This window comes from Drosophila sulfurigaster, chromosome 2R (assembly GCF_023558435.1).
Source record: "Drosophila sulfurigaster albostrigata strain 15112-1811.04 chromosome 2R, ASM2355843v2, whole genome shotgun sequence".
NCBI classification, from domain to species: Eukaryota; Metazoa; Arthropoda; class Insecta; order Diptera; family Drosophilidae; genus Drosophila; species Drosophila sulfurigaster.
Genome location: NC_084882.1, coordinates 15935485 through 15949319, shown reverse-complemented (window position 1 = coordinate 15949319; position 13835 = coordinate 15935485). Strand labels below are relative to the sequence as shown.

General features: G+C 38.4%; 2 protein-coding genes across 3 annotated transcripts in view; one reads left to right on the top strand and one right to left on the bottom strand.

Moving 5' to 3' along the window:
• The window catches only part of LOC133839505 (patj homolog), a 28667-nt gene that overhangs the window by 9091 nt on the left and 5741 nt on the right, over positions 1 to 13835 (top strand). The window lies entirely within an intron of this gene.
• On the bottom strand, positions 5308 to 6351 carry LOC133838510 (farnesol dehydrogenase-like). The gene is made up of 2 exons (XM_062269637.1): positions 5722 to 6351; positions 5308 to 5607 (listed from the first exon to the last, which is right to left on the bottom strand). The coding sequence occupies exons 1-2, from the start codon at positions 6289 to 6291 to the stop codon at positions 5428 to 5430; spliced, it is 750 nt and encodes a 249-aa protein (XP_062125621.1). The 5' UTR covers positions 6292 to 6351; the 3' UTR covers positions 5308 to 5427.

Genomic DNA, 13835 nt, shown 5'->3' with positions numbered 1-13835 from the left:
TATATGCATAATTTTTTAACGCTTCCAAGTTTTTGTTTAAAAAATCATATTTTGCAATTGTTAAGAGCATAAATTATAAATAACAATGATAGGGAGTATGCCAATGCCGTATCGTTTATCAATGCCTCCCAATGATTTATGGCCTCAACGATAGATTGCAATTATGAGAATACTGACTACGTACACAACAGTACTTTATTTTTTTTGTATTTTTATTTTTATGCTTGAACAGTGAGTCCATTGTCCAGCAGCAGCAGCAGCTGGCACACTGAAATAATAAAGCCTCTTGCCACAATTATAAAAATGTTTGCTGGCGGCTCCTGAAAATTGTGCAGTCATGAGTTTACCACAACTACATACAAAAATTGTGTACATACTACGTATGTACGTATACACACGTATTTGTTGTTGTTTGAGCGTTTAATTAATTGCCTATTAAAAGTGTTGAAAATTGAAAACAAAATTGTACGCGCTATTTTACCCGACAGCACAACAAAATATAATTCTGAGGCAGATGCGCGGCATTAACCCGGCGGTCATCCGCTTCAACCAACCGTCCAGTTATCCAATGGTCCATCCATGCGGTTCATGCGAGTCCGAACTTTATACAGTGGTAATCAAGCGGAATGCTCCAAACGAGCAGCATTATTATTCAAATATACCCAAAATTCCATATTAAACATTTACTTACAAAATTGTTTTACATATTCAAATAGCATTTCTAACTTTTCTACTTAATTTAATTACTATTAAATTTAAAGTTTAGTTCTTTGCTCTACTTAAATTTCCACAAAAAAACAACAAATTACACATTTATTGCTAAGAGAATCTAATTTCTTATAGCGGTAGACCACAACCTTTGCAACCGAAAAAAACTCTTAAAGTTTTCCCACTGGAATTTGTATCTCATTTCTCATTTTTTCAACTTAGCTAAAGAGCTCATTTCTTTTGACTCTTAAATGCAAACATTTCTGTATTTTTTGAACATAAATACAACTCTTTAAATTTAAATCAATTTAAGAATTTATTGCGTGTTGGCAACGCGTGGAAATTTTTCCTGTTACCTATAAATATTTTTGTATATATTAAATGTGTGTACATTGTTTAATTACAAAACGAAAAAGCATAATTTAAACACACAATATGCCAAATATTGCAGATTTAGCATTTTTTTGTGTTTAGCCTTTATTATAATTTAATTCATCACTTCGCAAAAAACACACACGCGCTTTTTAGTATCGTAATTTGTTTTTAATTATGTTTTTTTTTTTTGGACTACTTTGACTGCGACTACTTAACATTTTAATAAATTCGATTAAATTAACTATTATAATTGCAGTTTAATTAATGGTGAATTTTGTAAAACAAAATGTAGTTTTATTTTGCAAAAGAGTTAGTCAAAAGAACATCGACTATATACTAAAAGTCAATGAAAAGTGCAGTGATTGCATTTTATTGGAAATACGTCCATAAAAATGGAAAAGCGGGTTTATCGTCTCTTCGATGTACATAATACGTCAAATTGCAATTGATGTGGTCAAAGTCAAAATTGTTGGCAGTTGTAGACAGCGCCTGACGTTGATGTTGTTGAGCTTGACGTCGTCGCTTTTAATAACATTTTAATTAACTAAACAACCGACGACAGCCCAGTGCAAATCCGTATCGAAAATGTTTACAGTTTACACACAGTGTTGCCTTTTGTCTTTTTGCCATTTGCCGTTTACGTTTTGCTTTTTGCATTTTGCCGAGAGGGACAAATGAAGCAAAATGTGCGTGCGTTGCATTTTAATTCAAATGCAATTTGATGTCAAATTAATGTAAACAATGGCATAATTGACTGGCAGCCTGTGAGAGAGGAAGGGAGAGAGGGCCAGGAAGAAAAGCAGCAGGAGGTCATATGATTACATAAATGCTTTTGCCACTAATAATAATGAAAACACAGTCCTGCACAGTCCTCGCTCTCTTGGCGCATAGACATATGTAAACGCAAATCCCGTAATATAAATACAAAATACAAATGACCAAACAACATAATTTGCAAGCTTAATATTGGTGTGATTAATGCATTTTGCTTTCAGCATTGTGCATTGCCGTGATTTCCCTCTGCAATTTTGTGCATTCTACTCTCCATTGGTCGCCGGTATTTTGTATCTTCTGAGAATTGAAATGATAATTTGGTTTTTGGTCTTTAGCGATTTGTTTTGTTTGTTGTTCTTCCTAAGCGTTTAATTATTTATGCCCCAAATTTATAGCTAGTATAAATTAAAGTTTCGGATTTAATGCACATAACCGAACCGAGCTTTGCTTGCTTTCTTCTTATCATCATCATGCTCTGTTGCTGATTACAAATGTAAGAAAAATAATTGCATGTCGGGCAAAAACTCATTAAAAGGCATAGAGTGCATGGATGGAGCAAACACATCTCTAGTCGCTTTCTTAGACTCATTGCTATTCACACAAGCACTCACACTCTGGCTCACATGCATTCATGCACTTGCCGGGATTCATATGTGTATGCAAATCTATCAACGTCTTTGTGTCTTCGAGGCTTTCGCTTGCCTCTGCAACGCTCAGAATACAAAACATTTATTTAATGCAACAATTGTGTGGCAAGTGCAGCTGCTACATGCAACGACCATGTGTGTCTGTGTGTGGCTAGAAAAATGTAACGAAATGAAGAAACAACAGTTCACAACGAGCTGCTTAAAGAACCAAGTCCACAACAACTTTTTGCAACTTTACAACAAGGAATGACAACAACAACAACAGCAGCATCAAGAAGAAGAACGCGAGCAGAACAATAAATAACAAGTTGCCTTTATCCTGGCATATCGACATTCTTCTCTTCGTCTTCCTTCTCCTACTCTGCTGCATTGCAAAGTGCTTCGAAAATGAGCTTGCTATCTGCCCTACTTCCTCTCCCTCCCTCTTCAACTCCCCCCTTCAAGACTCGCCTACTGTGTTTAATTGAATGCTGATAAAGAGCACAATTTTTGGTACTTGATATTTTTTTCGGCAGTCCTCGAGTGAAGTGCATGAATTTTCATCATCATCAGCATTATTGAGTGCTTGACTTGATTTTTATCTGCGCGGCTGTGCTTTAGCCCCCCCAAGACGACCTGACATGTCCGCTTATTAAGATCGTTAAGACTGTGATTACTTATGAGCCCAAAACTGAACGGCGGAGGCCAGGCCAACGAAGCGCTTTAAAAATACATAAAAAATGAGGAGCTGACGCACAGATGCCACCATCAAGCAGCTCTGACGCACTCTCGAAGCTACAAGTTAACTAGCTACCCTTTTCCTGTTGCTCCTCCTTACTGCTTACTCATCCCTTTGGGTTGTCGTTAAGCTTGTTGGTCGCGCTGCTTGACGAATTATAAATATTTGAGGACTTAAGTTTGTCGACAACTGATTTACTTAATTCGCTTTAATTATAAACTATATAGCATTGCGCTGTGTGCTTCGTGCTCCGTGCTGCAGTTGTCGCGTTGTCTTGGCTATAAATATGGTAAATAAAATGTCAGAGTCGGTGGATTGTCAGCTTTTCTGGCATTGCTTTTATTGATTTTCTCTGCGTTTGTTGCACGACAGTGAAAAACGGAGCAAAAAACAAAGGAGAAACATATGTGTTCATATTTAATTATACTCATTCCACAATTCGTGACGTTGTGTGGTATATGTGTGTGTGTCAGTGTGTGTGTGTATCCAAGTAATAATCATAAAGTCGAGCAGTTCCTCTGTGAGCTTGTTAATGTTTTATGGTCACTTTGAGTGCGTGTTTATACGCCTGATGCTTTTCTGGTAGAGCAAAATGTCAACTCCTTCAACATCTTAAACCAAACTCCATTTAATTTTATCTTCATTTAATCTTAAGCCACACACACATATACACATTATGCGGCTTATGAAGGTCCAGCTGACTGTTTTACTTTTGCGAGTTATGGATATGTTAAAGTTAATGTGTTATTTGATTTTATCGCTTTGTCACTTCCTGGCAATTACTCATGCAGAGTTATTTATAACAATCACTTAATCGCTTTTGCCCCCAATAAACTCACGCAATGACTTAACCAAATACTACATAATGAATATTTATTGCAATTTTTCATACTCGATAAATTCAAGCGTAATTTTCCCATGGAAAATACTGTGCACAGTATTTACCTTCAATGTGAAATAGTTAAAACCGTATTTGTACAGCAAATGCGAGCAATTTTATTCAAATTGGGGGATTTGGGAAGCAAAGCAAAGCCCAGCACTATTAATTGGTTGCCTTTGCGTAATGGAAATTGAAGCTGCAAGTGCCTGTAACTGGGTAACCAGTTAATTGCAGGCCAAATCCTTGGCCGTTTTTGTTGCCAATTTTGTGTTGTTTGCCCTGCATGCTCTGGCAAAATGTTTTCCGGCCCTGCAGTGCCTAGATAGGTTGTGCACACACCCCCTTACACACACACACACATTCACACCCACGCTCACTTACTAATTTGACGCCAACGCGCACGCATTGGAAGCTCATTGTGTATGCAAGGATTACCGCACCAATGCATAGTACATAGCTGCCCCCTCTTACGCCCCCCACTCAACTGCTGCTCCACTCGGCTGCCTAAGTTTAAAGTGAGCGCAGTGTCAATAGAAAAGCAAAACTGATGGAACAGCAGCTGCTATCGACTGCCATCTAAAGGCAGCTAGTAAATTGCAATGGGATTTGAATTTATAGAATATGCAGAAAAAATTCAGAAAGTGCGCTCAAGTGTTGACTTCAAGAGACCTGTTTAATTTTCTTAGAAAAGTTTTCTATCATATACTCTAAATAAAACTTTAGAATTCACAATGATTAAAATCTTTTGCACTCAGCGGTTTTTATACTACATTAAAATTATCGTAAGTAAAAAAAGTAAAAGGATGCAAGAGACCTATTCACTTTTACACTGACTGTTAAAATATTACTTAGTATTCGCCGTATTAAACTCTTTCGCTATCAATCTAATTCATATAACTTCATCAAATATCGCAAAGAAAATTTAATGAAAATTGAAAATAAAATTTCATTAAATTAATATGGAATACTTCGGCGTCGTGATTTTGTTTTATATGCAAATGCAATTTTTTATAAATATTAAAATTGTATATGTGTATATTCTGCATGGTCATGTAGATGATAAAGTTGAAATCAGCATTAATAGTCTAATACTGACCTTATTTTGTCATAGACAGAGACAGATTTGTTGTTATTGATGTTGATTCCAACTTTATATTTTTACTGTGCTTGTTCACCATAATCACTTTCTATGAAAACTTAGTGAATTAAATTCCAATTTTAGGAAATAATGGTACCTTTTTAATCAATATAGTAATGATTATAAATTAAACTGGCAAACGTAACACACAAGCATAAATTCGGCAAAAGAACTTTCGAGATTGCTTTTAATCTTTCTCCCCAATGGGCTTGATGGTCAGCTCGTGAATCTGCACATTTGGCGGTGTTGAAATGCAATATGTGATGGCATCGGCCACATCCTCGGAACGCAGCATTGGAAACTCAAAGCCAGCTGGAATCCTTGTCTTGTCAATAATTTCCGTATCAACAGCGCCAGGACTAACACTCTGTAGCAAAAAAGAAAGAAATTGATTTAGATTTCGGATTTCGCACAATTGTGAAATTAAACGTTTTGAATTGTGCACAATTGTGAAATTCAATTATTGTGCAATTAAACTCACAGTGATCTTAATGTGTGTTCCCTTGGCCAGGAATTCTTGCCGCAACACCTCAGTCAAGGCAGTAATGGCATGCTTGGAAGGCGCATACATGTTCAGACTCATGCCCACATTGGGAACCCGATGACCGAGGATACTGTTCACGATGACAATATGACCGTCGTTGATCTTTCGACGTTCCATCGACTGGAACGCCTCTCGCGTGCACCAAGACACGCCCAGCACATTGATGTCAAGTGTGGAACGCAGATCGCTGCTATTTCCCTGGTCGAGGACGTTGATGTATGCCAGCTTGCCAGCATTGTTGACCAACACATCGGCACCACCGAGTGTCTGATCCACCCAGGCAAAGGTGTCGATCACCTGCTTCTCATCGCTCACATCACACTTACGGACATGAAAGCGAGCAGCCTGATCCGCTGGCAGCTCAGACTTCAGTTCCTGCAGACGATCCTCACGACGTGCCAGGCCCACAACAACCATGCCTTTGGCGACCAAATCCTTGCAGACGGCAGCACCAATTCCAGAACTGGAACCCGTCACGACAGCCACACGATTTAACCAACGATTCATTCTGATGAAATTAATATTGTTTTAACTCTGTCACACTCAAACAGTCAATGTACTAAGCATTACTGAAGGTTGCGACGTTGCTTTTATACTTTGCCGGCAAAAAGCTCAAATGTTTGTCGGATCGCTACAAACTGTAGAGTCATGCTGATAGCTCTGTTTGTTATGCTCTCTGTTTACGTTTTGGCTTGAGAGCTTATCAGCGATCGTATCCAATGAGCGGTTAGCTTTGAAAGCTTTTTTCATAAAAATGCTAGCAGGGCATACTCCATCGATGACATGATCATGCAAAACAGAGCGAAAGCTTTTGCTGAGAATAACTTGTGCTCTCCCATGGAAGCGAGAGTCATGATGCTGATATGTGTTTTGTATTACTATATACAGTTGCGAATATAAAAAGAGCATCACTATGTTATTAGAACAAATATTTCAAAAACCTTATTTTTGCATATGTTATTGTAATAAAATTTAATATATGGTATAATACGAAAGTGTTGTGATTGCTCGGAATGTGTACAAAACAAATAGACCGTTTTCACTTTTGCGAACTGGTCTAAAGCTAAATGCAAAAAATTGTGTAACAGCAGAAGAGCCTGGGGGCGGAGATCAAGCATCATTGCTGCTAGTAGTTGTAGTCGTGTTTGTTGAATTTACTTATGGCACCCACTGTGCCTGCTCGATGTCACATTTATTGTTCGTAATGTTATTTCACCGATGCCGCTGTTGTTGTTGTTGTTGTTGTTGTTACTCGTTTGTTGTCGTTGTTGCTGGTTGCTTGTTTGCTATCAGCGCGAAAATACATGCATGTATATTGAATGAAGATGTATGCGTTTGCAAATATGAGACTACTACTCTCAATGTATTTGTGTGTATGCGAGTATGTGTGTGTGTTCCTGTGGTACTCGTGTATTTATATGCATACATTAAGTATACGCCACAGCAAGTTCGATCAAAGCGAGCGCTCGCGTACAACCACTTGAGAATCGCACCCCTTTTGCACCTCGCTCCAAACCTTATCCCGGCTGCCGCTGCCGTTGCTACTGCTGCTGCTCATCCCTTGGCATACAAGTATTTATATGCAATTCTACTTCATCTTTTATGTATATGCGTTGTCGTCACAGGCTTTCATATCCTTTCGAGTGCGCATATACTTATTTATTTGATGTCAGCCTGCCGTTTGCATATGTAAGTCGCTGTAATGATATTTGTTTGTTTGTTAGTTTGCGTGTGCGTTGAAAGCATTGAAATGCTGTTTGCCAAACACACAGCTAACTTCCCACCTCCCCTTTCACTTCCCGCCCTGCATTCATTCACATAACTTGTGCACTTTTCTAATGGCTACGAGTAGGCACAAGCTCAAGCTCCCGCCCCAGCCGCTCCAGGCACATGCTCGGTCTTTTGCTTGGGCGCATTACAACACGCTTTCAATTCGTGGCACGATTCAATTACCACGTGACTGCCCATAAGGCCGCTTTGAGCTCGCATTTGCATACTTAGGCCCCCCTAAAGGCATTTGTCAGCGCCAACTGCAGTCCCCAAAGCAGGCAAACAACATTTTTAAGTGCACATTTTGAAAGTCAGTTAAGCCAGTGAGCCCATAAAAAAAGAAAAAAAAATGAAACCTGTATGCTCACTACGTATACGCAATAAATTGAATGCTCCTATGCAAGTGCAAGCGAGTGCTTGCCGGGGAACATTTTAAGTGTTATCAGAGAGTGCATTCGACCAATCGAGCTGTTGGGCATTGAAGCAGAAACTAGTTTTGTATTTGAGCTTGATATATGAAACATTTTGCTGCATTTATCTCTCTAACGAATTTCTGCATCCCAGCGCAAGTGTTCTCAAAAAATTATGGCTTTTTAAATTAAAATAAATGACAACAATTAATACACAGAAAATTGTTAATGCATATAAATTTAAATATACCTTAAATAGTTTTAATTGCAAAAATTGCTTTTCCTATTTTGTTCAAGCAACCCATAAAGAATGTAATGAAAAATATATTAAAATGATTGCTTAAAATATTTGGTCAATATTTTTAATTAAAGATAACATATGTACATACATACATATAAAAATTTAAAATAAATTATTAATACTAGTTGCACAAGAAATTAATAAGGCTTTTAAATTCGTATATACCAAAAAGTATGCCATGAAGTAATAATTAAAAATAATTACATAAAATATTTTGCTTTTTAAATTCAAATCACATTATTATTTAAAATGTATGCAAAAAATTCATAAATAATTTTTAATGCATATAAATTTAATTATACCATGGAAAGTTGAATTTACTAAGATTGTTTAGCCTATTTTCAACGGGCATGCCTCAAAGTATGCAATGAATAATATCTTAAAATAATTGCTTTGCTAATTTCGAGGCTAATATAATCATAAACATATATCACTCAGCATTTAGATATATTGCCTTGCAAGCATTGCAAGTCAACTTCTATTTGTGCTTAGAGATTTCTGCTGCGAAACAGGATCAGATGCAGGGGCAGGAACTGGAGCAGTAGCATCGTTTACAAAGCCCCCAGATACATATACTTACCACATGTGAATGCGCATCAGATAAGTTCGGCTTGATTGATGATGATATTGCGCCTACGGTTAGGTGCACAGGGGAACCTCAAGCTCAAACTCAACTCAACTTAGCACGACTCGAGTCGACTCGACTCGCACATTAGCAAGAATGGGACAAAGGGACAGGGGGGAAGAGTTGTGTAGTAGGAAATGGGCTTGGTCGCGCCTCGCTTGCCATACACATTATCCTGCTCTTGTGCCTGTCATGCTTAAAACCAGACAAATTCTATTATTTGTTGCCACTCTCATTGTGTACACGTGTGTGTGTGTGTGTGTGTGTGTGTGAGTGTACAACACAAAGAGCCAACACACGCGCACACATGCAAACAGACTAGCAGCCAATATGATATGGTTCATATAGCACACTAAATCAGAGCCAAGGATGTGAGTACACAACAGCAACAGTGTGAGGACGAGGACGATGGCAACAAGGCGAAGCGGGGGGAGTTGAGGAAAAGTGCAAAATATTTCGGCTTGTTTGTTTGTTTTGCATTTTAAAGGATTTCCATCGCATGATTTGCAAAAACAGTAACAATTCCCATTAACCATGGCCACAACGACATTGTCAACAGTCACTGCTGCCAACTAACTCGACTAACTGGGCTTTGTTTTCGGCTGCCAGTTGCCTGTGCAAATAAAAGTGCTGAATGGCGGCTTAACAACAATGTTGTAAAGACAATACAACGAATTGTGCTAACGGGTATTATCAAGTCGAGTCGAATTGTTAGTATTATTTTTACTTATTTGGGGTTTGCAAATTGAAATTGATTTTACGCAAATTAATTTCATGTGAGCCGCATTGAATTGCTCTGTTTTGTCAATTGTTGTTGTTGTCGCTACTGTTGTTGTTGTTATCGTTGTTGTTGATGTTGCTGTTGCCTGTCGCTGTCGCCTGTCGCTTTCTGTTTATGTGTGCACGCTCCGTCGAGCATTTGAAAATGGTCCAAAATGCTCAAACTGAGCAGAAACTCAACTAGCGAGAGAGAGAGGGATGGAGGTAGCAAGAGGGGAGAGAGAGAGATGGCTTACATGGCCACATCAGCCCCTCAGACAATGCCAGCTGTTGTGTTTGCACTTCATTTTCATATTTAAGTTCATTTATTATGCGAATTTAATTAATTACAAAGTTAACTTAAACTTAAAGTTGAATACAGTGTTTCAATTTATCGCTGACAATGCCGGAGGGGGGGGGAAAGCACTAATGCCAGCAATCAACTCGCACTCGAACTTGTTGTAGTTGTTGCCTTTTGTATGTAGGTCAGAGTTGACTTTGGCGACATTTGCCACCCGCCGCAAGCAATTAGAAGACACTTGGCACCACTCATCGCATTGGGCGACAGCAATCAAACACCGACACATCAATTAGTTTTCGCCAGCAAAACTTTCTTCATTCTTATTTTTTTTGTCGCTCTCTCTGTCTGTTTGCCTGATGGACTTATAAATACGTAATGCCAGACATACGCTGAGTTAGAGGCTAAATGATTATGCCGCCAAGCTGTGAGATGTAGTAGACGAAAGCGTTTGCCACGCAACCAATTGGAAAACTCAAGCACAGATTAACTTGCATAATATTATATGATATGTATGTATGTATATATGTGTGTCGAAAGTCGAGAGTCGACTCTGCAGTGTAGCATACTTTTGAGTGCCAAGAGAAGCCAAGAGAATTAAAAACAATTCGGTCGCAATTCGCCTGCCTCTGCTTAAATTATGCAACATGCTTTTAAGAGCTCAAAAAGAAGGCATCGACAACAACAACAAAAATGTTTCCTCAAATTGCAAAATATGCGCCCAACAAACAATAAAAAAACGGCAACAAAAAAATCATATCACTGCAGTCCACGGAGTGTGCTCGACTTTTAAATGCTCTGCACACTGCAATAAACCGGAAACAATACGTAAAAACGAAACTGCTGAATTTAATACGTTTTATTTAAATTTCACAGTACACACAAAATGCACAACTAAGATTGTATCTCCATACAGATGGCGAAAGAGAGCGAGAGAGTGACAGTGAGTGAGGCCAAAAGCATGAAGTAAACTAAATCTGCATACAAAATTCCATCAAGATTATCTGCATGTTCTTTATAAAGTCAGTCGACTACACCACACTCAACACCTGCGTACAGCTTTTATTATACCCATTATTCACCCAATTTCAATGGGTACAAGCTGCAAACAAAAAAACAACAACAAAACTGTAAACTGTAAAAAAATATTCGTTACCCGAAACCATTGCTGTCATTTTTGGCAAGCCTTTCGTTAGGCTTCGGATAGTACGGTGGACACCGAATTTTTAGCACACCCACATCAACACGTTATTTATGAACTTGCATACATATTGTACATATATCTGAGTTCTGTCTGTGCGTGTGTGTGTGTGTGAGTCGACAGGTGTGTGTGTGTGTGTGTTTTGGGCTGTCAATTTTAATGGCTGGCCATGAAATTGAAATGCAAGCAATGAAAAATTCAAGCATTTCAACATGATGGACACGAGTAAGGCTTTAATTTATGGCCAAGTCATTTGTAGCACTGCTCAGACAACACTCAATGCTTAATGCAACAACAAGAACAATAGAATATTATATAGACTACCAACCCAATTTCAACTGTCAGCCAGATTTCGATAACATAACAAAAGTATCTTCACCTCCTCCTACTCCTGTGTATGAATTACAACAATTGCGAATAACCAATAACCTTTTCAAGCGTCAAGGCTAATCGAGAAAGACATTCGAAAATGGAAAACCCTTGGAATGTATTTTTGGGCGGCTTTTCGACAGTTTGAATTGTAATCAAAATACCATTAGGTTTGTACACTTTCTAACTTGCCGTGTTCAACTATGGTTTTTCAGCTATTTTAATGCGGCTTGGCATTTAAATTTGTCCCACTTTTAATTATTTAGGTTGTGGGTTGACTGACTACCTACTACTGACTACTACTACTACTGTCCCATTAAATGTCAGCAACAGTGTAAAAGTAACTGCGAGAGACCTTTAATGACCAAAGTGTCCCATTGTTGTTACTGTAATTGGCCCATCAATCCTGTTAGCCAGGATAGGCGTTGCGTTTTATTGACATATTGAGCAAAGTGAGTGACAAGTCTTTTTTGGAGAGCTGCGATGGGGGGTCTAATTGCAATTTAATGACAGTCTAACACATTAGAAGTTGGACTTACTGAGGCCGAAGAAGCCCAGCAGGTGAGCAGACAAATAACCGTTATCAGTATATCCTTTAATGGCCTATAACAAATGCGCCTGAGAACATGAAATTTTTATGTTTGCTTCTGCTGCCAGCAAACTTACACACACTCTCACACACACACACACAGACAGGAAACTTTAGGTGGTCCGAAGGTGCATTAAGTTGTTAGGGCAACGAAGCCAAATAAGCCTCTTGCATGGGCGTATATTTTGTAAAACTGAAACTCAGCACAAACTATACGAGATAATTGAATAAAAATGGGATTTTATTGAAAGTTTGCAGTTTGTGCGAATAAAGTTCTTACTCAATATGCAGATAAATAAAATAAAGCGATAAACAACAACAAGAACAGCAACAACAAACAAATTGCCAGTCATGCATATTTATGAAAACCAAAAATATTTCAAGCACAGTCTGTTCAACATTCCTCACTCAAAGCAAAAAACAATATTGTAAAAAGTAAAAAAGGCGAAAATATGGAAAGAACTTTAATTAGATGATGGCGTAAAATAAATTGTTGTAACGTATTTTCGTGTAAGCAATTTGCATAAATTGCGAACATGTTTAACGTAATAACCGAGAATTGATTGTACTAACAACAATAATTCAGAAATTGCGTAATCAATTGGAGGGCAAACAGGTCGTATGCGAAATAAGTATGTTGCGTATACGCCAATTTGTGCCAAATCAGACGGCTTTGCTTTGAACGAAAAAAGAGAAGCTTTTTGATGGCTTAACTCAATTTGCCTTCTTTGATAAGCTGCAAATTCTGTTTACGTGCCACGCCACGTAGCAGATGAAATTGGTTATTGTTGTTGTTGTTGTTGTTGCTCAAAATCAACATAAAAAGGATGCAAATGAAATGTATCTATGTCAATGACTGCCATTCGTTTTGATAAACTCTATAAAAGTATCCATGGCAAGTTCGAAGTATTTTAAGCCCATTAAAGGCGGACAGTCAGACATTGTCAGAGCAACAGCAACAGCAGCAGCAGCAGCAGCAAATGGGCCAAAGTAAATCCTTTTGCTACGCTCGACAAACGTTGAAGCCGAAAGCCAAAGTAGGACCAACCAGAGAGCAAAGAAACCAAAGGCAAATGCAAAGAGACGCCTACAAACGACATTTACAGATAAGGTTTAACATTTTCCGGGGGACAGGCGAAGTCCAGCCCAAAAACTGCCTTTTTCCCCATGGCCTTTTAATAAAAGTTGCGGCTGCAATAAAAAAGAAAACAGCAAGAAGAAAACAGAAAACGCAACGCACCAGACGGGGTTCCTATGAATGGAACCTTCGCTCGAAATCTGTTGCTGTTGTTGTTCCTGTTTGTTGTTGTTTGCTAGATGTCCTGGCAGCAGACGTCTCTTATCTGCAGGCGCACATGCGACACATTTGGCTGCCGACGTTTTTTTTTTTTGGGGGGGGAGCTGCGTTTTGCAAATGGAATTATTACATTTTTATGAGAAATTCGCACGACGCGTGTCGTAAGACAATAAAATCCTGCGACAAGGCCGTCAACGACGTCAGGACATACATATTTCACCATGTCACTAGCTTCCATTCTAGCTATCTATCTACATATATATGTCTATCGACTGGGCCTACAACTCAAGCCTCAGTTTCAGTTCTTTTTTTTGGGTTCTTAGGCTTCAGCTTGAGCAAATACGTGCAAATAAATCATTTTATTGCAATACAATTTCTCGACTCCCTTTTTAAGAGACGGAACAGGACGACAATGGCTAACGGATGTTTGCC

What these genes read in the sequence shown, in the direction of transcription:
- LOC133838510 (XM_062269637.1), bottom strand. Translation starts at nt 6,291, where the DNA reads ATGAATCGTTGGTTAAATCGTGTGGCTGTCGTGACGGGTTCCAGTTCT. An exon ending in GAACACACATTAAGATCACT is followed by an intron (nt 5,608 to 5,721) that starts GTGAGTTTAATT and finishes TTTTTGCTACAG; the next exon opens with AGTGTTAGTCCTGGCGCTGT.